The sequence below is a fragment of the Scheffersomyces spartinae genome (genome assembly GCF_019049425.1).
Source record: "Scheffersomyces spartinae strain ARV_011 chromosome Unknown scaffold_21, whole genome shotgun sequence".
Classification (NCBI taxonomy): domain Eukaryota; kingdom Fungi; phylum Ascomycota; class Pichiomycetes; order Serinales; family Debaryomycetaceae; genus Lizanozyma; species Lizanozyma spartinae.
The window spans coordinates 76917-100088 of NW_025065068.1; the positions used below are offsets into that span (position 1 = coordinate 76917).

The 23172-nt window shown below is 40.0% G+C and overlaps 8 protein-coding genes and 1 non-coding gene across 9 annotated transcripts; 6 read left to right on the plus strand and 3 right to left on the minus strand.

Annotated features, from left to right (window-relative positions):
• Positions 1-175: 175 nt before the first annotated feature.
• On the plus strand, positions 176-2659 carry MCM3 (MCM DNA helicase complex subunit; the record flags this gene model as incomplete). Its single annotated transcript, XM_043193332.1, has 1 exon — positions 176-2659. One exon carries the CDS (start codon positions 176-178, stop codon positions 2657-2659), a length of 2484 nt encoding a protein of 827 aa, XP_043047519.1.
• Positions 2660-2672: 13 nt separating this feature from the next.
• PEP8 (retromer subunit) lies at positions 2673-3617 on the minus strand (the record flags this gene model as incomplete). The annotated part of the gene is made up of 1 exon (XM_043193333.1): positions 2673-3617. One exon carries the CDS (start codon positions 3615-3617, stop codon positions 2673-2675), a length of 945 nt encoding a protein of 314 aa, XP_043047520.1.
• A 1862-nt stretch (positions 3618-5479) lies between these two features.
• KQ657_002576 lies at positions 5480-5551 on the plus strand. Its single transcript has one exon. It is a non-coding gene; the product is annotated as a tRNA-Arg (tRNA).
• Positions 5552-7359: 1808 nt separating this feature from the next.
• On the minus strand, positions 7360-11408 carry RAV1 (uncharacterized protein; the record flags this gene model as incomplete). Its single annotated transcript, XM_043193334.1, has 2 exons — positions 7360-11355; positions 11391-11408. The coding sequence occupies 2 exons, from the start codon at positions 11406-11408 to the stop codon at positions 7360-7362; spliced, it is 4014 nt and encodes a 1337-aa protein (XP_043047521.1).
• A 444-nt stretch (positions 11409-11852) lies between these two features.
• Positions 11853-12287, plus strand: KQ657_002578 (uncharacterized protein; the record flags this gene model as incomplete). Its single annotated transcript, XM_043193335.1, has 2 exons — positions 11853-11863; positions 11921-12287. The coding sequence occupies 2 exons, from the start codon at positions 11853-11855 to the stop codon at positions 12285-12287; spliced, it is 378 nt and encodes a 125-aa protein (XP_043047522.1).
• Positions 12288-12689: 402 nt separating this feature from the next.
• On the plus strand, positions 12690-14219 carry KQ657_002579 (uncharacterized protein; the record flags this gene model as incomplete). Its single annotated transcript, XM_043193336.1, has 1 exon — positions 12690-14219. One exon carries the CDS (start codon positions 12690-12692, stop codon positions 14217-14219), a length of 1530 nt encoding a protein of 509 aa, XP_043047523.1.
• Positions 14220-15156: 937 nt separating this feature from the next.
• NGT1 (Ngt1p) lies at positions 15157-16626 on the plus strand (the record flags this gene model as incomplete). Its single annotated transcript, XM_043193337.1, has 1 exon — positions 15157-16626. The coding sequence occupies one exon, from the start codon at positions 15157-15159 to the stop codon at positions 16624-16626; it is 1470 nt and encodes a 489-aa protein (XP_043047524.1).
• A 233-nt stretch (positions 16627-16859) lies between these two features.
• On the plus strand, positions 16860-20474 carry RSE1 (U2 snRNP complex subunit; the record flags this gene model as incomplete). Its single annotated transcript, XM_043193338.1, has 1 exon — positions 16860-20474. One exon carries the CDS (start codon positions 16860-16862, stop codon positions 20472-20474), a length of 3615 nt encoding a protein of 1204 aa, XP_043047525.1.
• A 20-nt stretch (positions 20475-20494) lies between these two features.
• Positions 20495-22971, minus strand: FKH2 (forkhead family transcription factor; the record flags this gene model as incomplete). The annotated part of the gene is made up of 2 exons (XM_043193339.1): positions 20495-22763; positions 22964-22971. 2 exons carry the CDS (start codon positions 22969-22971, stop codon positions 20495-20497), a joined length of 2277 nt encoding a protein of 758 aa, XP_043047526.1.
• Positions 22972-23172: the final 201 nt, after the last annotated feature.

Sequence of the window (23172 nt, forward strand, 5' to 3'; positions counted from 1 at the left end):
GACGCGATGATTCAAATCCAAAGTAAAAAAAAATATACCACTAACAAAACTTCATCTCCCTTCTTCTTCTCTTTGATAACAACAAGCTGGACCCAATTGAGAGACCGGCTCTACACCTCGCTTGCTCTTGCTATTTCCAGAAACATAACAGTATAACCCAGTACCCTTTGCTCCGATGGATGAGACTGATTTGGGTACTCCAGCCGATGCTGAGTTGGCTGCCAACATGAAGACGTTCCAAGAGTTCCTTGAACAGACCAAATACAAGTCCAAGATAGACGATATGGTGACCAAGAGCCAGATCCGGTTGTCCGTGTCCTTGGACGATTTGCGTGACTTCAATGACGAGTTTTGGGTCGGCCTATTGAATCGACCAGCTGATATTCTTCCTGCTTGTGAGAAGGCGTTAACAGAGTACATTGTACTCAATGTTCAAACTCCGCCTAGTAACACGTTCTATGTCCTGTTTACTGGTGCTCTTGGATCGCACCAAGTGACTCCCAGAAGCATCAACTCTTCGTTCCTTTCTAAAATGGTATCTATAGAAGGTATAGTTACCCGAGCTTCGTTGATCAGACCAAAGATCATCAAATCGGTTCATTATGCTGAAAAGTCCGGGAAGTTCTACTCCAGAGAGTATAAAGATCAAACCACCTCTTTTGATCCCATAGCTACTCCAGCCATTTATCCTACAGAAGATATGGATGGGAATAAGTTGGTAACAGAATACGGCTATTCAACATATCGTGATCATCAAAGATTAACTATCCAGGAAATGCCAGAACTTGCTCCTGCTGGTCAGTTGCCCAGATCTGTGGATATCATTTTGGATGATGATTTGGTAGATGTAACTAAACCCGGTGATCGGGTGCAAGTAGTTGGTGTATATCGGGCTTTAGGGGGAGGTGGTAATACCAGTTCTGCGTTTAAAACCGTTATTATCGCTAACTCTGTTTATCCTTTACATGCTCGTTCCACCGGGGTTGCAGCCAAGGAAAAGTTAACTCCTAATGATATCAGAGAATTCAATAAATTCTCCAAGAAGAAGAAAGTATTTGAGATTTTGGCAGAATCGTTAGCCCCTTCTATCTACGGGTTTGACTATATAAAGCAAGCAGTTCTATTAATGCTTTTAGGTGGTGTGGAAAAGAACTTGGAGAATGGTGCACATTTAAGAGGTGATATTAATATCTTAATGGTTGGTGATCCTTCCACTGCTAAATCCCAAATGTTACGGTTTGTTTTAAACACTGCTTCTTTAGCCATAGCTACAACCGGTAGAGGTTCCTCCGGTGTGGGGTTGACAGCAGCAGTGACCACGGATAAAGAAACCGGTGAAAGAAGATTAGAAGCAGGTGCCATGGTTCTAGCAGACCGAGGTATTGTTTGTATTGATGAATTCGATAAAATGTCAGACTCGGATAGAGTAGCTATTCATGAAGTTATGGAACAACAAACAGTCACTATTGCGAAGGCAGGTATTCATACGACTTTGAATGCTCGATGTTCTGTTATTGCAGCTGCCAATCCTGTTTTTGGTCAGTATGATGTTCATAAAGATCCTCATAAGAACATTGCTTTACCAGATTCTCTTTTATCACGTTTTGATTTGTTATTCATTGTCACAGATGATATCAATGATCAAAAGGATAGAACCATTTCTGAACATGTTTTAAGAATGCATAGATTTATATCTCCTGGGTTGGCAATGGGTGAACCAGTTAGAGAGAAAACCAATTTACTGTTGGCAGTGGGCGTGGAGGAAACTCCGGAAGAAGAAATGGAAGAGCAAGTTATGTTTGATAGATTTAATTCCTTATTGTTACTGTCAGATGGAGCTACTTCAAGATCCAACAGATCAAAAACCAGAGTATCCATTCCATTTTTAAAGAAATATATTCAATATGCTAAGCAAAGATTTAAGCCAATTTTAACTGAGGTGGCTTCTAGAAAGATTGTTTCAACTTATACTACTTTAAGAAATCAAGAATTAGGCACTTCAGAAAGAAACACAGCTCCTGTGACTGCAAGAACGTTGGAAACGTTGATTCGTTTGGCCACAGCCCATGCCAAGGTGAGATTGAGCAAGTCAGTTGAATTGCAGGATGCCAAAGTTGCTGAAGAAATGTTAAGATTTGCATTATTCAAAGAGATGCAAAAGAAGAAACGTAGGACTAAGAGACAAAGAGTTGAAGATTTGGAAGCTGAAGATGATGAGGAGGAGGAGGAAGATGAGGAAGATGAGGAACAGCAGACACCTCCTCCAGACATTGAAGATGAATATGTAATGGTTGAGAATGAACCAGCAAGTACTACTCGGGCTCAAAGAGCAGCTTTAAGACAACAAATTGGTGAGGTCACACCTACTAGAACCAGTGGTGGTGGAAATGTATTGGAAGAAATGAATAGAACCACCATTCAAACCATTAGTCAAGAGAGATATGCGTTGCTCCGGAGATTCCTTTCGTCGTTGCGGAAGCCTGATGAAGTCAATGAAATCGACGGCAGTACTTGTACTGTGGAAGAATTCAAGACATATTTGAACGACAATGTTCAACAAGAAGAAATGTTCACCGACAGTGAAGTTGATGCTGGGTTGAATAAGTTACTGCAAGAGAATAAGATCATGTATGAACAAGGTAAGATTTGGATCATTTAAACAAGGCATAGAACTAATTGGGCTTATCTCTATAAAGAATGATTTCACTTTGCTTGAAGTAACGTCTTGCGTCTTCATCTATTAACACCAAGGAAAGATAATTCTTGACCGAGAACTTCTTATTGACGTCTCTGTATGTGGGTATAAGATCATACCCACTGAGAAACAACCTTATAGGGATGGTTTCTCCTTTAACCGGAGCTCCATCCATGATTTCAAATCTAAGAACCGTCTCAAAGTCGGTTATTTGATTGGGAGGTGCACCCACCGTTTCTCTCTTAATAAGTGACAACTCCATATGTTTGATCTTCAACCGGACAAGCAAAAAATAGATTCTTCCAATGATGACGTCCAGCAACGAGAATCTTGATCTCAGATACTCAAACTCAATGTGCAAGCAATCTTCTATTCCCACATCCATTTTCACTGTTGTTGGAGACTCTTTGGGCAACACTGAAGTACTGGTGGTAGTATTAGTATCCACTTCTGGTGTATTAACATATTGGTATACCCATAACTCCTTTTCTCTGGTTATCTCCGAAGCCGAAGATGACTTTCTATTGACAGTTACCCGAATATAATACCTTAGCTTAGCATTCTTACCTCTATAGCTTTCGTATTGTTTCTCTACATTCTTAAACTCGAACGGGTAGGTTTCCGGATGCGTTAGCACTGAGGGCGCTGCTAATTCCGTGGCCAATGAAAGGAAATCATCACTGACAAGTCCGTCAATATTGGTCTCAATAGACCCAAGCAATTGTACCCTAACGCCTAAATGTTCAACCTTCCTACCCTCTTTGGTTCTAAGAGTAACAGACCCTTTGATACTCTCTCCATCTTTAAACACAGGTAGTCTTTCTATACGGTTGCTGGCGTTCTTAATCTCCACGTGTTGTCTCGTGTCTTCTCCTTCTAGCCGGATCTCGATGTCTAATGGGATCTTAAAGAAGAGAGACATTGTGGGTTGGCTTTTTGGGAAAGAATACTTGTGGTGGTGATTAATGTCGTTTTAACCTTGAGGTTAGTTTAGTGTAGTTGTCTCGTTATATGCAGGTCACAAGCACCAGCAGTTATACGGTATGTCTATGTCTGTGGTAGTAAGCAAGTTAAGGCTAGTGAGTGCTATGGGTAACGGATTATATGTGCTGTTTACGGTGGTAGTTGCGGTGATAGTTACGGTAATGGTTACGGTATTTGTTCACGCTTGCTGTATTGGGTGGTTGTGAACATCACTCGTTGGCTATTTCGTAGTATTTAACATAATTAGCTATGAAAGTTGGAGGCAGTGAAATAATAAAATGAATCTGATACTGTTCACTGATACATTCGACTGCATGAATATACGAGAATAAAGTCGTATAATTACGAGAGAGGCTACACTAATAATATTTAACAAAGCTTTAGTTCATATAAACAGCTATAAAGTGTTGCATATAAGCAACCCCCCCATCAAAGGTCCCATTGACCTAAGACTATAACAAAACTGATATCTTCAATCAATGTTTTCAATCAAATATGTATTACCAACTGTTGTTTCTTCTGTTGGCCTGAAGGAACTAGAAATAAGTTCAAGTGCCCTTCCCATAAGGTACTCTTTGCTCTTATCCACCAGTGACAGTTTAAACAGAGTTGCTAGTAACCACAACATAGATAAGATTTCCATAGCCAACCGCATGATATGAGAACACCGATATAAATACTCTTTCACTTGTGCAATGGTTTCACAGCATCCCAATATAAGGTCTTGGATTTCTATATACAATAGGAATAATTTAGGGGCAATATAATAATTAAAGTACTCTTTAGCATCAACTATTTCTTGCTGTCCAAGTATAACTTCGATATAAGTCAATATCTTCTTGCATATGTTCCATGTCTTCTGTAAGGTCATTTGATACTGATTAGGAGAGGAACGGCAAACCATTTATTCATTAATATTTAAGACGGATTTCCATTATAAAAACGGCAGGCAAACGCCGATATGCAGGTCAAACATGTCAATTTATAATAATCATCACAATTATTCCTCGTAAATATTATGGACCTGCTTCACTTGCATAATGATTAACACATTCAAGTTGAATGATCTTAGGTAACTATACTACGGTAACACAGGGCAGTATCAGGTATAGTTATAGTAATACTAGTAATAGTAATACTACCAATAGTTATAATAATACTAATAGCGACAGTCAATAGTATTAATAGTTTAAGACAACATAAAAGCTAATCGTAATCTTATTATTCGTAAAATATGATATCTTTGCTAAAAATGTTATCTGAATGAAAAAAGTCTAGTTAGCTCACATTATTATACTGCACTCAGTACAATATCTCCCAAGTCAGAGACAGTTTGACTTAACTTTAGTTCTGATATACGGTGATTCCATTTAATGTTCATACTAGGTTGTGTGTTTTTCATAATATATTTTGAATAATTTATACGTTAGGTATGAACATTTCCTGGCACTTCTAACGGAAATTATACTACCATATTATGAACACTACACAACCTAGTATGATCATTAAATGGAATCACCGTACTATGTCTCCCAAGCGGGATACCTTTAAATATACTATTATCTCCCTCTGTGGTCGTGCGCAATACATATGGCGCCTGCAAAAATTTCTCTCCAACAACAAGGACTCAATTGCTAAGCCAAAACCAACTTAGAGACCTTTAAATATCTCTCATAGTTCATTAGAAACACAAAATGTTTTCATCTGGAACATTAATCAAGCTACCAGAGGCTCTCCACAGAAATGTCGCGCATCTGTAGATTTGCCATATTGTGTAAAAATCAATCTTTATGACCAGGAGCTCTGCTGGCCAAACGGTAAGGCATCCGCCTCCTAAGCGGGAGACTCCGGGTTCGAGTCCCGGGTAGAGCTGTATTTTTTTATATTCCGTAATATAATACCATCTATTCTTCCTTTGCTTTACGTCAGCTAACTTATTATGGCCCACTATATACATAATTCCCAAAAGGATCAGAGTCCTATAGACAATCACTAAGTCAATACTACTACACTCGAAGCTTTTGACAGCTATAGACATTCTTTCTAGACGTACTTGCCCATAAAGCAGAGAGTAAACTGTAAGTGAGTGTACTCTTTGCAACCCCCATTGCATATTAGTGAGCTTTGTACCAGAGTCTTTTGATCCCATAAGGATTGAAGATTTCCAGGTCAACTTTCAGGTTAGAGTGTTGAGCCCATGCACCGGAATGTGCAATGGTTACTGATCCCAAGTATGGAAACCCGGCCCTACGTAAAAGGACGTATTTCGAACGTTATCAAGAGCTCTATACCCTATTCTTTCTTTGCCTTTGAAACTGCTGGAAATTGGATATTTCGGATTATAGATACACCTTTCTTCCGTGTACCATTATGCTGCTTCCCAATTGGTACACTCATGGTCCTTTAGATTGGGATTTATTTCTTGAAAGAGTACTAATTGCCTATCTGACCGCGGGAATATACCATCACATAAGAGGCAACTTAGCAATTGAAGTGTATGGATACATTTTGTCTCGAGTCACTCGATTAATTGTAAAGTATTGGCCCTAATATTTAGAACCTTCTGGATGCAATTGCTAGTCGTAAAATCACCATATTCTAAAAGGTTGCATAAAAACACCTTGACTTCTTTCTATTGGCTGTGGTCCCCACATCACTAGCTGCGGTGGTGCTTATACCAAATTTCCTTGATCCCTAAAGGTTTGAAGACCTCCAGATTGGAGCATTCAACAAAATACCATTGTATGCCCAAAACAAATGAGCAATGTTACTTCATCCCCGACCCTGATTCACGCAAAAGTAAGCATTTTGGATTTATTTTTTGAAAGTTGGTCCCCTGGTCGTGCTTTAGATTGGGCAAAATAGTACTACCACTCATAGTCAAGGACATCAGGCTCGCAAATACTGGCCACAGAATCAGAATATTCTAGAACCAAACTCTGACTGTGCTGCTCTATGGTTAAACACCCCCATTGTTCAAAACGTCTAGTTCATAATTGTCCATACAACATCACCAATAATATTTGAATCAGAGTCCTTCGAATTGTCGCATTTCTTGGTAATAAAATCATTATTGCCTTCCCTGTTAGCGCCATGAATAACCAAACTCTTGCTTTACCATACACCAAGATAGCCATGTGGACCCACTTGGAATTCCTTGCAAACGTTTTGATACCCATATCGATGGTAACAATGATGGTCTCAGTTAACGTTTATCCCAAAAGGATGGAAGAGCTCCAGGTTTTCTTGCAGGTCAGAGCATTCAACAATCACTATTGTACTATCAACACAAAAGTTTGTGGTATTCTTGACCCCAAGTACGGAAACGCTTCATGTATTAAACAAAAGTATTTCGACCGTTTTGAAATGTTTCATATCCACTTCTTTGTCTTTAAAGTTATTGATAATTGGATTCTTCAGACTTTAGAAACTCCATTGATCCGTAAATCAATTCTAGCTTTTGAAAAAAGTTTCAATAATAAACCTTTAGATTGGGAAGTCTTTCTTCAAGATACGCATGTGGTAGTGGCCATGATATTTTATGCGATCACAGGAGTCTTAAGAATTGAGTTTACTACGTTGTTTGTGCTTGAAGGCATCATTTCTAGAATTGTATTGCCTTTGATACCCATAGTTGAAGACTTCTGGCGTGCAACTACTGGTCGTAGAACCAAAATATACTAGAACCCAAAAGCACTCATATCTGGCTCTTCAAATGCCACTGGAGGAGGTGCAGATCTATTGGAAAGGTCAGGAGTAGCCAATACTGATCCTCTCCTTATCAATGTTCTAGGTGCAGATACTATAGTAGGTGCAACAGCAGTAGAAGAAGACCCATTCTTATTATTTTGGGAACCTTGTTCTTCATGAATAAATTTCCAATTGTTGGCCAACCAAATGGTTAAATAGTCACATCCCATTCGAGTATAAAGCAAACATGCCTTGTTCAAAACATCTAGTTCATTTATTTCATCTTTATGCTCTCTATTCCGTAGTTGTCCATACAATATCACCAATGCAGGGTCATCTTTGAAATAGATCTTTGAGGCAGTAGCCACAACTATACCGTTCAAATAGTTCTTAATACAAAGTTGACTGAAAATGTTCCAATTATCTCGTACTACCCTATAGGGGGTCTTTATCAAAGCCTGAATAGCCAAGTTGCGATAGTCTAACTCCCAGAATACCCACGATGTAGTCCACCGATCTCCATCTTGAACAGCTTTGGCTATAATATAATTTTCAATGATGCTTTGAACACAATGCTTTGATTTGTCTTCAGTTGGAGGCTTTGTAAAGTCGTATACTTTGGCAACAGCCAATGCTAATTGAATATCGTCCATTTTATTCGCAATTGTCACACAACAATCCTTCACTGAATCAGCCAACAAAAAGAAATAGGCAGCATCGAGATATCTGTGTTTTGAAAGAAGGACAAAGGCATTCTTCAACGCCGCCAGTTTCCATCGAGGCTCATTGAAATTGTTTTTCAAGAACTTAAGCATCTTAGCCTGTTCTGAATGAGGTACAGTTCTCCATAAGCCAAGTAAGATTTGTTTCTTTCTAATTGCCAAATAGAGCAAAGAAACTTTACCACTCGGGTCTCTTTCTTCATTGAACTCAGTACGTGCACATTGCTCTATAATTTTCACCAATTGACGAGGATGGAGCCAATAAGCGAAACCCACTTGTTTAATGTTCTCCCATTTCATACGACTTTTGAAATCATTAACAATAATTCCTTCAAGTACTTCCTTGGAATCACTATGCAATGCCCAATTAATGTCTCTCATGGTGACTTCGGATTGCTTGGAAGACTTTTGGAATAACTTGTACCCAATTAGGAATCTCATTCCGTTCTCATCAAGAGATAAAGCAAACTTATCTATTTCGTCAATGATTCCAATCAAAGAAATAAGCGTAATCTGTTGATGTCTGGTGAGCAAGGGAACAGTGACCTTCATCAAGTTTGAAACCAACAAATTGCTTAATTCTTGGTTGTAATCTTGAAAGACATCTAACTGTGAAAAGTCAGACACACTCGATGAAGCTGTTTGAACTGCTGATATATGTTTCCCATATAAAAGTTCATCATAAACATTTATACCCAAATCCCAGGTTAGTTCCGTTCCACGTCTTAAACAATTGAATAACCTAACTAAAATGTTCTTGACAAATAACTCTTGGTTCAAGAACAAACTTTGGATTAAAAACTGAGGATGATAAATAGGAAGAGGTCCATTGAGAACATTGGATAAATAATCAACTCCATATACCAATTCCTTTTTTTCCTTAGCAGTCTTTCCATAATGATGCTCACCTTCCGTGTATCCTACCATTAATTCTCTAATGATCAAATCAAGATGAGTGCTACCTAATTTAACCCATTTATCATCGATGAAAAACTGGTTACCACTTCCAATGACTAGATGAGCATCACTTAACCAGATGGAGTCACCAATCTCGTGCAGAGTGTAGCTGGAAATGTCTATTTTTTTGATCATCGCAAAGCTCGGGTAATTATTGGTATAGTCATACCGCAATTGACAATACAAAAGAACACATCTTTCAAACCCTACCGAAAGCAAAGCATTGGAAGTAGAATACTTGCCAGCTTTCAGGAACGTCCAATCAATGTCTTTGATCTGACCACGTTTTGAGGGGGGGAATTCTTCTTCATATTCCAAGAGTCGAGACTTTGTATCCCAAATAGTTAACTTACAACCACTTTCATCAACAATAGCGAATTTGTTAATCATTGAGGACCCATGAATAAAACTAGCATTGCTGATGTTAGTGTGAACCAGAGTTGAAGGCATCCACGAGGCAGTTTTAAAGGTATCATTCCAATCCAAAGAGAAAACCGTAAGCTTACCCTTTGAATCTATAACAGAAACAACATCCTTTCTATCCTCCGTAACAATGGAATCAATAACCGCAATTTGTCTTATCCTTTCAGTCTGAGGTAAATTATCAACTTTTATCGGTGACAAATAAGCATCAGGCAGCTCCGTATTATTTAAAGTTATCTTATTGCTGTTAATCTTTAACAACCAACCACGGATCAAGTTATTTTCAAATATTGATATGACAAAATAGGTCTTTGGATCATCAGGCATAGAAGTTAATATGAAAGCTTTAGGTTCATCCAAGATTTTATTAGATAAATCAGTAGCCAAAATAGGTAACCGTTGAATCAATTCAGCACAATCTTTACTGCTTTTACCACCTTCACAGTTCCACAAACTAATGTACCCTCCTTTCTCCGCCAACACCACCAAATGATGTCTATATCGACCATTTGGAGGTGAAATATCGTTTAATAAAGCAGCTTTGAATATCCCACAAGCATCAGTGTCACCATCACTATCATCACGAGTTACACTCAAAGTAAATGACTTTGAAATGGTCATTTGACCGTCAACAGGATCCAATATCAATGGCTCCCAAATATAATTGAACTCCGGGAAGTTCAGTATCGAGAGCAAAACACTCCTCAAAGGATCAGAACTATTGGAAGAAAAAAGCTTCCTTATGGACTTGGTATGGCCCTGTAGTTTATCGTATAATTTGGAAACCACTTTAGTGGTTCTATCTGCATTGTTAGTGACCACATAAACGATTTGGAATCGTATGCTATTTTTGATTCGGTCAAACAACAATAATACAAGCTGATTCTCCTTACCAACAGAAACGATTCTGGGGAATATAATTGGACTTAGCTGGACTTCTTCCAGTTGTTCACAAAGTACACCGCTATCAAAATCTGGGAAACATTCAAGAGTGAAATTGAAATCCAATTGAGGAACCCTTTGGAACACTAAGCTCAAGGGGTTAATTCCAATTAGATAAGCAGCCATTTTACCTTCCAGATTGCAAACAAAGATGAGATCTTTATTTTCAAATTCGTCAATGTATAAGCCAAAACTACTAAGAAAAGCACAAGAAATGGCACCATTGTCCACAATCAAATACGATACGGCCACGGCATTAGGATCATCGAATGCAGAATTTAAATCTAAGCTTGAGAGCTCTTTAATATGACCATGCCCATTATATTCATAAGTACCATAAGCACTTAAAGTTCGGTCGTTAGTAAAGACATAAAGCACATCATTGTTATCTGTTGAAGTAGTGTGAATGTAGCCTCTTATATTCTTTATATTGGCCATGCTTCCATCCAATTCGTCCTTTGAAGAAGTACTAGCATATTCAGCCAACGAAATAAGTCTCCATTGTAAGTCGATAACAAATTTACCCCTGGGTAAAGTAATGTACGAGAGTCCAAAAAGGGTGTTATCATCCCCATATTTTATTCGAGACCATACCTTGATGAAACGATCATATGCGCCACTAGAAACCACTATTCTAGACGAAGTCGTGGTGATCTTGATTTGGTAGACTGGCAATGGTTGGTCCATATGCCATCGTTTGGTGGCTATCCATTGACCGAATTCATTATATATATGATACAAATGAAGGGCCTTAGTGCTACCAATGATCAACTCATCTTCAAAAGGAGCCCAACTAATGCAATTGGCCAAGTCATCTCGGCCGTCCAATTCTAACACCAAACATTGCGTCCACTTAGGGATCTTCATGTACTCATTGACCGGTTTGAATACCAACACCTTATTGGTCACTGCCACAAATATCAAGCCATTGATGTGGTCGATCTCGACCGCGGTGGGGTCACTTTCAAGGTATATACTTTGGAGATTTCTGTCATTATTATGGAATTGACTGCGGAGTATTTGTGTACCGGTACTGGCACCGGTGCTTGAACTCGAAAGGGTTGACACTATGAGGTTGTTTCCTGAGCCATAGGCTGTGATATGGTGTTGTTTCCATAGTGCCTGTTGAACCGAGGCCCGAGCCTTGTTCGCTTCACCAGGAACAAAAGTGATAGTCATTTAACACAAGACAATAAAGAGATGATTCATTTGTATGCCTGGTATTGTTTTTTTGTATGGGTATTACCCCGGAATCATCAGGTGGTATATATAGTCAGGGGCGCTACCACTAATGCGGACAAGTTCCCAGCGATGATGAACTGGTATATAATTAGGACTAATACCACTACTACTACTACTACTACTACTACTACTACTACTACTGCTACTACTACTACGACTACTACTACTACTACAGCCATTACTACTGCTATTTCAAGATGGGAGCCAGGTATGTACACGCGCATGCAATAACTTATATCGTGCTTTTATACTAACATTTCATCAGTTGTAAGGACCAAAAGAAAGCATTGGCTATTTGCTTGCAAAGATCACCATGTGTATTAATTGACAGAAACACACCTAAAGAATGTCTTACTAATCCTGAGTTGAGCAAAGATCTTCCTGAGTTGTGTAAGGCCAACTTGAGAGCATTCATGGACTGCAAGAATGGGTTCTTTGATATGCGGAAACGAATGAAAGGTAATGCGCCTTTGTCTACTGGGAAGTACGATGAGATCTATGATAACTTATCGACTGGGAATTTTGATGCTCATGAGGAGATGCGGAAGTTGGATGTTTTAAATAGAAACTTGTCTAAACAGAAACAAGCACGTGAGGAACAAGAGAAGGCTCGTTTAAAGGGAGAGTTGTAGAGGGCGATTTCTGGTGGCCAATTATAAGTTACAGAGACGGCTTAAGATTCAAAAGCTTGTAAATATAGGGTATCTTTCAATGTATATATAAAGGAGTTAGACAGTAGGAAGGGTGTAGTAATAAGGTATTGGTAACGTACCGCACAAGAACGACAAAGAATATTGAATACAGTGCTTACTAAAATACTGACTAAGTACTGATCACTACAGACGAAAGTACTGCCGAAAGCAGTGTTTTTAAGTATAGCCTTGCTACGGTTTGACTGAACTGAGTTGACTTCCGTTTAGTGTATCGTACATGGATATACTCTACGTGCCACAATTTACTCGCACCTCATCGAATCGAGCCACAATTTCCATCACCTTTTCTCTTCCTTCTACCCATACCACACATTGAACCCAATGACCATCGAATCAAACTTAGAGTCGGAAAGAGTCCAGGAGTTGGACCAATTGCTTGATCTCATCAAGCCTTTGGTGTTGGACTACATCGAGAAAGCCGACCCCAACAGTGGCAAATACCAAACAGATTCCCTTGGGAAGTACTATGATCCACAGACTATAAAGAAGGCCCTTGCTATAGACGAAACAGACTTGAGTCAAGGTATTAAAGGTGATAACACCAAATTAGTTGACTTTATCGATAAGGTATTGAACTACTCTGTTAATACTTGGAACCCTGGCTTCTTGGATAAACTCTACGCTTCCAATAACCCGATTGGGATCATCTCGGATATCATCCTCTCGGTTCTCAATACTAACGTACATGTTTACACAGTTTCACCAGTGCTTGCAGTATTAGAGAACTTTATAGCCAAAAAATATGCCGGCTTGTTCTTCAAAGACAACAAGGATACTTGTGGTGGGTTGACGTTCTCTGGAGGTTCTTGGTCAAACATCACTTCGCTTCAAGCTGCCAGAGCTTTGAAATTCCCTCAAACGAAGGAATTCGGTAATGAAGGGTTCAAGTTCGCTATATATGCTTCGGAACATTGCCATTACTCCATAGTGAAAGGTGGTATCTTAATTGGGTTAGGTTCCGCAAATGTATTCAAAGTACCGGTGATTCCTGATGGTACTATGAATGTGGAGAAGCTTGAACTGATCATTGAAAAGTCTATTGCTGATGGTTATACTCCATTGTACATAAATGCAACAGCTGGTACTACTGTGTATGGATCCTACGATGATTTCACTTCTATTGCTTCCATCGCAAAGAAATATAATGCGTGGTTCCATATCGATGGTTCATGGGGAGGTAATGTGATCTTCTCCCAGATTCATTCCGTTAAGTTGGCAGGATGTCATTTGGCTGATTCCATTACTGTGAATCCCCATAAAATGTTGGGGATCCCCAACACATGTTCGTTTATGTTAATGCCACACGTTGCAGATTTCCAGAAATCTATGTCGTTACAAGCACCATACTTGTTCCATGGAAGAGAAAATAATGAAGAGAACTTTGATTTGGCCGATGGAACAATGGGATGCGGAAGGAGATCCGATGCTCTCAAATTTTATATGGGATGGTTATATTATGGACAAGAAGGGTTTGAATCAAGGATAAACCATGCCTTTGAAATAGCCAAATATTTCATTGATGAAATTTCCAAGAACCCCCACTTTGAATTGGTTTTGGGTAGTAAAGACAATTTACCCCAATGCTTACAGGTTTGTTTCTATTATAAACCTGAATTCTACACCAAGGAAGATCATAGTGAAATCACAAGATTCGTTTCTCGTTATTTGCACAAAGAAGGAAAATACTTGGTAGACTTTTCTCCTAACCCATCCGATGCATCGGGAGTTAATAGAGGTGAATTCTTCAGAGTGGTGTTCAATTCACCAATTTTAACCGATAGTGTGGTTGATGATTTGATCCATAGTATCGTTGAAGGCGGTGAAGAATATTACCGCATGTCAAGGCAATAGGCAATAGCCACACAGATACACAACTTTTCATATCATCATGTTACGTAGTATCGCAAGATGACATTACAAAGTTGCCCCATTAAATCACTCCGAAACCGACCTTTACCCCACCAAGACAGCATATATGGGATGCAATCATATAGGTCTTTGTCCCTCTGGTGCTTCTGCGAGGTCGTTGGACTGTTAGACTTGTTCCCTCCGAAATGCCGTTCACTTCTTATTGTTGTCTCGCGGCCTCAACACCTGACCTTTTGCACCCAATGTTCAAGGTCGCGTGCGTGTACCGGGTCGTGACATTGACACTATTAACCGTCGGTGGAGGAGAATGTTGTCCAAAAGGAAACGTTAACGTCTTCGTTTTAGATGCCGTACACAATATGGTAATAAGCTACGGAATAAATTCTCAACACAACGGAACCTTGTTGCACAAATTATCCGAAACCACTGTGTCTGGCCTGTAGATAAGACACAACAGACTAAAACAGAAAATGCAGCCGTACACCATCAGGGATGAATTGTATTGGCAAAAGCTTTTTCTAGGAAATCTTGAATAGGCTAAGAATACGGAGAGCGGGCATGACATAGTGTGGGGGGTGCGGACTCTGGTATTGGGTTGGTTGTGGGGGTGGAGGAGGAGGTGATTAAGTTATGGGTGTTTTGGTTATTAATGACGAATTTGTGGGGCATGAGTGTACACTACGGTTAGTAGACCTTAAAGCTTACCTTAGATCTCACAGGTTTGGACAGGAATACAACTAGGAAGGGTTTGCTTATCTATTAAGATTAAGCTTTTTTCACCTTAAGATAAGTGTACCATATCCCTTATTAATTTTTTCTGGGAACACTATAAATACTGGCTTTTGTCTCCGTTCTTCTTTCTCGTGGCAATATCTTGGTCTTCCTAAAGACAGACAAAATAGAACAGAGCAATACTAATATGTCTGAAGGGAAATCCACAACTACTCTGTTGCACGAGAATGACGGTCACACCAAAGCTGAGGTATTAGAAGACTTGGAAGCTGTGTCGTCTAACGGAAAGCTGAAATGGTATGACAAACAATGGGTATCATTTATTCCTCCCTATTCTAATGCCATGGTCCAAGTGGTTATGCTTTCTTGTGTGTTGTTTTTATCTCCTGGTATGTTCAATGCCTTGACTGGTATTGGTGCTTCCATCGACGATGTGGCCACGTCTGATAATGCAAACGTTGCTTTATACTCAACCTTTGCCTCCATTGGGTTTTTCTCTGGTACAATCTTGAACACCATAGGTTTGAGACCAAGTATGGCTTTTGGTTGTACTGGGTACATCATTTACGCTGGTTCCTTATTGTGTTTCATAGATACTAGAAACAAGGGGTTTGTTATCTTCTCTGGTGCCTATCTTGGAGTATGTGCAAGTTGCTTGTGGGTCAGTGCTAACACTATCTTGACATCTTACCCCACAGAAGAAAATAAAGGTAAAGCCATTATGATTTTCTGGGTTATCTTCAACTTAGGTGCTGTCATTGGTTCAATTATTCCTTTGGCTAACAACATTAATAATGAAGGATTTGCTGCTAATAAGGGAACGTATGTGGCATTCATTATATTAATGTGCTTAGGTTTTGGATTAGCATGGTTGATGTTACCCTTTGAACGAGTTGTTAGAACTGATGGTTCAAAAGTCAGTTTTGAGAAGCATCCTCATTGGCTAAAAGAACTTAAGGCTTTAGGTACCACTTTGATCAGAGAACCCATGATCTTACTTATGTTTCCAATGTTTTTCCTGTCCAATTGGTTTTACACTTATCAATTTAATGTCTTCAATGCTGGTAGATTCAATCTTAGAACTCGTTCATTGAACTCTCTTCTTTATTGGCTCTCTCAAATGCTTGGTGCTATTTTCGTTGGTAATCTTTTGGATTGGCAAAGATTCGGCCGTGCTAAAAGAGCTAAAGCTGGTGTCGTGGTCCTTTCTATTTTAACTGCTGTTATCTGGGGTGGTGGGTTGAAGTTTGAAGATGGTTATACTAGAGAAAATATCGACCAATTCGTTTCAATCGATTACACTCATAGCAACTATGTTGGTCCTATGTTTTTGTACATGTTTTATGGGGTTTATGATGCTGTATTCCAGAACTATATTCTTTGGATTATTGGTGCCTTATCCAATGATTCAAAAAAGAATGCCATTTATTCTGGTTTCTATAAGGGTATCCAATCTGCTGGTGCTGCTATTGCATGGAGATTAGATGCTATACATAAGCCTTATTCTGTTTTGTTTGGTACTTCTTGGGGGTTAGCTCAAGCTTCCTTGGTTATTGCTATCCCATTGATTTGGACAGTGAAAGATCATACTAGAACAACAGAGGAAACTGTCGTTGAAGAAGTATTACTGAAGCAAGAAACAGTTCATAATGAGTGAATAAAATAAATATTACTTGGACATTCATATTTATTTTAAATACAAAGTGGGACATTATTTATATTAGTTAATACTTTCTACAAAGTTATACTGTAATAGGAAATTTAAACCGAGAGAAGTAGTATCAAGATTTCCTGTACACAACAAAAGATCTGAGAATTATCTAAGTCTGAAAAACATCACCAAAACATAACGATGACTTTCAAAATTCCACAGTGACTTAATTAGCCGCTATGATAGAGCAAGATTCTGTATATTTGTATCACTTGACCCTAAGAGCAGCCTCAGGAGCCTTTAGATCATGCACAGGACGATTTCGAGGGTTAAAGAGATCAGAAGAAATCGTCCTAGCAAACTCCACAACAATAGAACTCTGGATCCCTGATTCGGATACAGGGAAGCTTAAGAAACAAACTATTCAACATGCATTTGGTATAATACAATGTATAGACAAGATACGATTGGCTGGGGCTACCAAGGATCTTCTTGTGATTACATCTGATTCCGGGAAGCTTGTGGTTGCCGAATATGATAATGAACTGCAACGATTCCACCCCAGGGTGCAAGAACCTCATTCCAAGAGTTTCCTTCGGAGAAACACTCCCGGTGAGTATCTTGCTATTGATCCCGAGAACCGAGCTTTGATGATAGCGTCAATTGAACGGAATAAACTTGTATATAAGGTAGAGTCGTCTACTACTACTAAAGACAGTACATTGAAGATGTCGTCACCGTTGGAGGCGATGTCGAAGAACGCAATTACGTTAGCCCTAAGCTCTTTAGATGTTGGGTTTAATAATCCCATGTTTGCAGCAATTGAGATTGACTATACTCCGTATGAACAGAATGACAACGTGTATGATACCGTCTATAGTGACGTCCAATTGAACTACTATGAGTTGGACCAAGGTCTTAATTACATCACCAAGTCCAAGCCAAAGAGTATCCCTGGATCGCCGTGTTCCAACATTATAGCTCTTCCTAATACGGTAGGAGGCATCTTGGTTACGTGCGATTCCTTCCTTGTGTATGATCGACCATCATCATCTTCATCAACACTATATGTTCCACTTCCCATACGAGAGGGAACATCACTGACGATCATAGTCAACCACGTAGTACACAGGCTCCCCAAGGACGAGTTCTTTGTGTTGCTCCAAAGCAGTGTAGGGGACTTGTTCAAGTTGACTGTGACTATGGACGAAGATGAGCAGCTGGTCCGAGACATTCAGGTCAAGTATTTTGAGACGATTCCTCCGTGCAACAGCATCAACATCTTGCGCAGTGGCTTCTTGTTCGCCAACGTCCTTAATAACAATAAGATGTTCTTTCAATTTGAGAGTTTGGGTGACGACGGTGACGATAACTACAAGGTGCTACATCTGAGCCACGAACTAACGGACGTTCACGGCCACCACCGATTCAAACCAAGATCAGAAAAGTATTTATCGCTAGTTGACGTACTTGACTCCTTGGAACCAATAGTGGACGCGGTATTGATTGAACATACTCTGAAACAGTCACCTGATCCCATCAAGAAAGTAGCGCTACTCTCTTCCAAATCGTACTTGAAAGAGCTCCAACATGGGTTCCAGACGTACGAGCTTGCACTGTCACCACTCCCTATCAATGCTACAGATGTGTTTATCACCAAGTTGACTTCCAGTGCTGTGAACGACGAGTACATGGTGATCTCTTCGTCGTTGTCTTCCCAGACCATCGTCTTGTCTATTGGTGAAGACGTTGAGGAGGTGACAGACTCCAACTTTGTATTGGACCAGGCTACGTTGGGTGTCCAACAAGTGGGGAAACACTCGCTAGTACAGATATACGCCAATGGGATAAGACACATTGACTCCACCACCAAGAAGACTACAGACTGGTACCCACCAGCAGGGATCCACATAGCCAAGATGAGCACCAACAGCCACCAAGTGGTAATAGCGTTGAGCAACTTTGAGGTGGTGTACTTTGAAGTCGATGCGGTGGATGACCAACTTATCGAGTATCAAGATCGGCTCGAGCTCACCCATGGTGTTTCGGCGATGGGGATGCTATTGGCAACAGACTCTAAGAGTCCATTTGTGATCATCGGAGGCACTGACGAAACCATTCAGGTGGTGTCTCTCTCATTACACAACTGTCTTGAAGTGAAGCTGATGCAGGCACTCTCTTCCAACAGTACGTCTATCTTGATCAGGGGGAACAGTGTCCATATAGGGATGGAGGATGGGATGTTTGTTACCACCAGCATCAACCTTGCAACCGGTAAGTTGTATGATTCCCGAACGCAGTATCTTGGGTCTAAACCCGTGAGACTTTCGGCCATAATGGTCAATGGCGAGCCATGTGTGCTTGCCTTATCAACAGGAGCGTTTCTAGGCTATTCTATAGGAAAGGGAGGACCCTTCAAGCTTACTCCGTTGATAGGTGTAGATATCACCAGTGGAGGTGCCATTACCTCCGAAGAATTGGGTGAGATGCTCGTGGGGATAAATAGACACGACATGAAGCTCTTTAAACTTGGTACCGAGGATCAGGAACTTAGTACGCTAGAGGAAGATCTCTTCATCAGCTCAAAGCAGTTAAGGTTCCAGCCCAAACGTTTGGTGATAAGGAACAACTTCAAGTATATCATCGAGTCGGAATACAAGGTCAAAAGTCCGGACTCCGACATAAAGGAAGACATACCGGTGTTTGGATACACCAGCACGCCTAACTCCTGGGCTTCATGTATTCAAGTGCTTGATGCTAGCAATGAGATAATACAAACAGTGCAACTTGAAGGGAACCATTGTGCATTATCACTTTGTTATACAGGGTTTGAAGATGACAACATTAGTACTACTAGTACTACTGAAAGTTACTTGATTGTTGGAATGTCCAAGGACCTCCAATACCTTCCAATGGCCTCTAACTCCGGCAATGCGTTGATGACGTTCCGAATCTTCAAGGATGGGACCTTAAAGCTCCTCCATTCGACAGACATAGAGGGTCCTCCCACGGCCATGGTATCGTTGGGCAACAGACGACTTTTAGTCGGCTCCAACAACTACTTGAGAGTATACGGATTAGGAAAGTCCCAACTCCTTCGGAAGAGCACCACCAGAGTCGAATACCTTACAAATGTCGTGCGACTTTGTTATCAGGGTAACCAACGAGTGGTCATAGGTGATGCGAATAAGTCTACAGTGTTTGCGACATTTGATGATGTTCTGAACCAATTCATGATGTTTGCTGACGACACAAAGAATCGTCAAATCACATGCTTGACGACATTGGACTACGACACGGTCATAGGCGGAGATAAGTTTGGGAATGTGTTTGTCAATCGGTGTGGGGCCCAAATGTCTCGACTGGCTGACGAATATTGGTCCAAGTTCCAAGTCGACCGGTTGAACGGATCTAGTGGGAGACTCACCAATGTATGTGAGTTCTACGTTAATGATGTTCCAACGTCATTTATTAAAGGTTCATTGATATATGGGGGGGAAGTCGACCCCATAATATATACTGCAGTTAAGGGCACGGTGGGACTCTTATTACCATTATCTACAAAGTCCGAGGTGGAGTTCCTCATGTCCTTGGAACTGACTATGAAAAAGTATCTTGATTATAACTTTGATGACTTCAACAAGAATACAAAGGGGTATAATCTTTTGGGGAAAGACCATCAAAAGTTTAGAGGATATTATAATCCTGCTAAGAATGTCATTGATGGAGATTTGATCGAAAGATACTTTGAACAACCGGTGAGTATAAAGCAATTGGTAGCCAAGGACATGGAAAAGACTATCAGAGAAGTTGAAAAGAAGATCCAAGATCTTCGTCTCCGAGTGGCCTTTTAGTAATACAAGTCATGGAAGACTTAATCTTGTCCTACTTTCTGTAGTTTATCGTCATTAAGATCCTTTAAAGGTGATAAGATCTTCTTCATGGTTTCAGTTTTAACATTGACACTACCATTTAAATTCATTCCGACTTTCCTATTCAAAGTTGGACTCCCACTATTCAGCTCTTCACTATTCTTTCTCAGAGGAGTCTGACCATTAGGAGTAGAAAATTGAACAAAGTTCCAGAATGCTGGTGAACTTTGGTTATTACTGATGCTGTTATGTAACCCCAACTTGTTGGATCCTCCTGTTGATTTAGAACCTCGTTCAGGAGTGAATGCTTCCAAGGGTGCGATTTTTTTGGGACTAGTGAACACCAAAGTTGGGTCTGTGGCGACAGTATTTGAGGTAGTTAAATGGGAATGACTAGTATCACTAGTACTAACGTTATTCCCACTGGAATAATTCAAATCTGGAAGTCCGGAAGCGGAGTTAGAATTATGACGCGAATGAAGTGAAGGAATCAAAGAAGAATTGGCCGAAGCAGGTGGTGGTTGGAGATTGTATAGGTTGGCATTGGCAACTTTAGGTAATCTTGGAGTTAAGTTATGGGAGTTCAATGATGGAGACTTCGATAATGAAGAATGATATTCACTTTGTTGTGGTGGTGGCTGCTGATTAAGATGTTGAGGATAATTAGGTTGAAGCATTTGTCCACCAGAATACATCATTGGTGGTGCCTGATACCCAAAACTGTTTCTAGATTGGTTATAATTAGTGAAATTAATTCCTTGTGACATCTGTTGTTGTTGATGTTGTTGAGCACCATAATGAATTGGAGTGGATAAGTTTGTAGGTGCGTATTGGATGGGTTGTCCAAGTTTAGGAGGCATTTGTTGTTGTTGTGGATTATATAAAGGATTAAACCCTCCATTGGCAGCTTCATTTCTATTGAGCGTAGCATGAACTGTACCACCAGATGATTGACCCGAGGGAGGAGTTGATTTCCTATTCAAATTTGTATCAATGGTTGCCTTATAATATTTCTCTGGTTCAGGAAGGTTCCGATGAGTTGCTAAATGTAATTGTAATTGTCTTGTAACCGATGAACCTCTTCTACTTTTCAGTAATGAGCCATCATTGATTTTATTTAGAAAATCTTCTTTATAAGATTCACTGATTTGCCATTTCATCCCTTTCCCTGGTTCATTTGGTCTTCTGGGGACTTTTTCAAAAGCTTTGTTTAGGGATAAATTATGCCTAATGGAGTTTTGCCAACCAGTTTTCAGATATTTATAATAAGCATAATGATCAGCAATCCATGTATAAATCTCGGATAAAGACATTACACCATTACTATTGGAAAGAATTGCTTGAGTAATCATAGTGGCATAAGAATAAGGTGGTTTGATATCTTTTGCTTCTTCTTTGGATAAATCTTGATCAAGATTACTTTGTAAAGAGCTTGCAGTGGCTGAAGATGGAGAATGACCCAATTGGGCTTGGTCAAAAATTTGGAAAGATTTCAACAGTGAATTTGAATTTGAATGAGAATGGCCGGAATTATATTGATATTGACCAGCACCACCTATTCCATTTGTAAATGAAGATACTGAAGAAGACGAAGTCAATTTTCTGGATTTCATAATATCTTTATACTTTTTCAAACAATCCGAAAGCATTTTCTGCAGTATTTTAGGGGGAGAATCTGGTAATATAAACATCATTTGAGTGTTACCAATATCTAATATTGCACCTGAATTCAAGGGAGCAGACTTCCCTGCTTCGATCTTAACTCCGTCTATACGAGCCCCATTTCTTCCTAGAACTTTCAATTCCCAGCATCTAAATTCTAAATTATAATTGATAGTTGCATGTTGTCTTGATACCACTTTAGCAGGTCCCAAATCTATATCCACGGCATTGTTACTGTTGGCACTGTTGGAGTTATTATTGCTATTAATTTCGGGATTTGAATCGGTGTTTCTACCAATTGAAATGGCCAATGATTTGACGTAAAAGGTCCAATTCTGTCCAGCTATTTTGGCGTATGCCTTGACTTCTGTTGCCAAATTGTTCTCATTGGCGTAAACTTTGGAAACATTGGTTTTCTCTTCCGGAACCGTCAACGCCGTGATCACCGCATTCACCATATCTTGAGGATCCTCAAACGTGGGTAAATCGTCATCTTCACTTTCATCATGACCACGGGATCTTTTTCTCGGGGTTTCTGATGGGGCCATCTGGGTCAAGATGTCATGTAACGGTTGTGACGTGTAGCTGTGGTGTTGTGCGCTGTGCTGCCTATCTGGATTCGACCTGTCAAATCAACCGGCTAACGTTGAACAGGCTTTAACTTTGAACGTTGTATGGTGTAAAATTTTTGTCTGGATATTTGCTTTGTTTTGTTTTGGTGTTTATGTTTTGAAAGGCGTGTAGGACCCGTGTAGTGTGCAGGGGGAGGATGGGAAGAGTAGAGGAACACAGAGGGAACACGCGGGAACAGCAGCATGCTAGTACTAACGGTGTAGCAGTGTTGCAGTGTAGTGTTGCAGTGTAGTGTTGCAGTGTAGTGTTGCAGTAGTAGTGTTGCAGTAGTAGTGTTGCAGTGGTAACAGTGGTATCCCCTAGAGCAGGGCCTTTGTGGCACAGGTAGTCTTATGGCAGAGGTATGCACAGTTGTAGCACGGAAGGAGTACAGTGGTATGGTAGT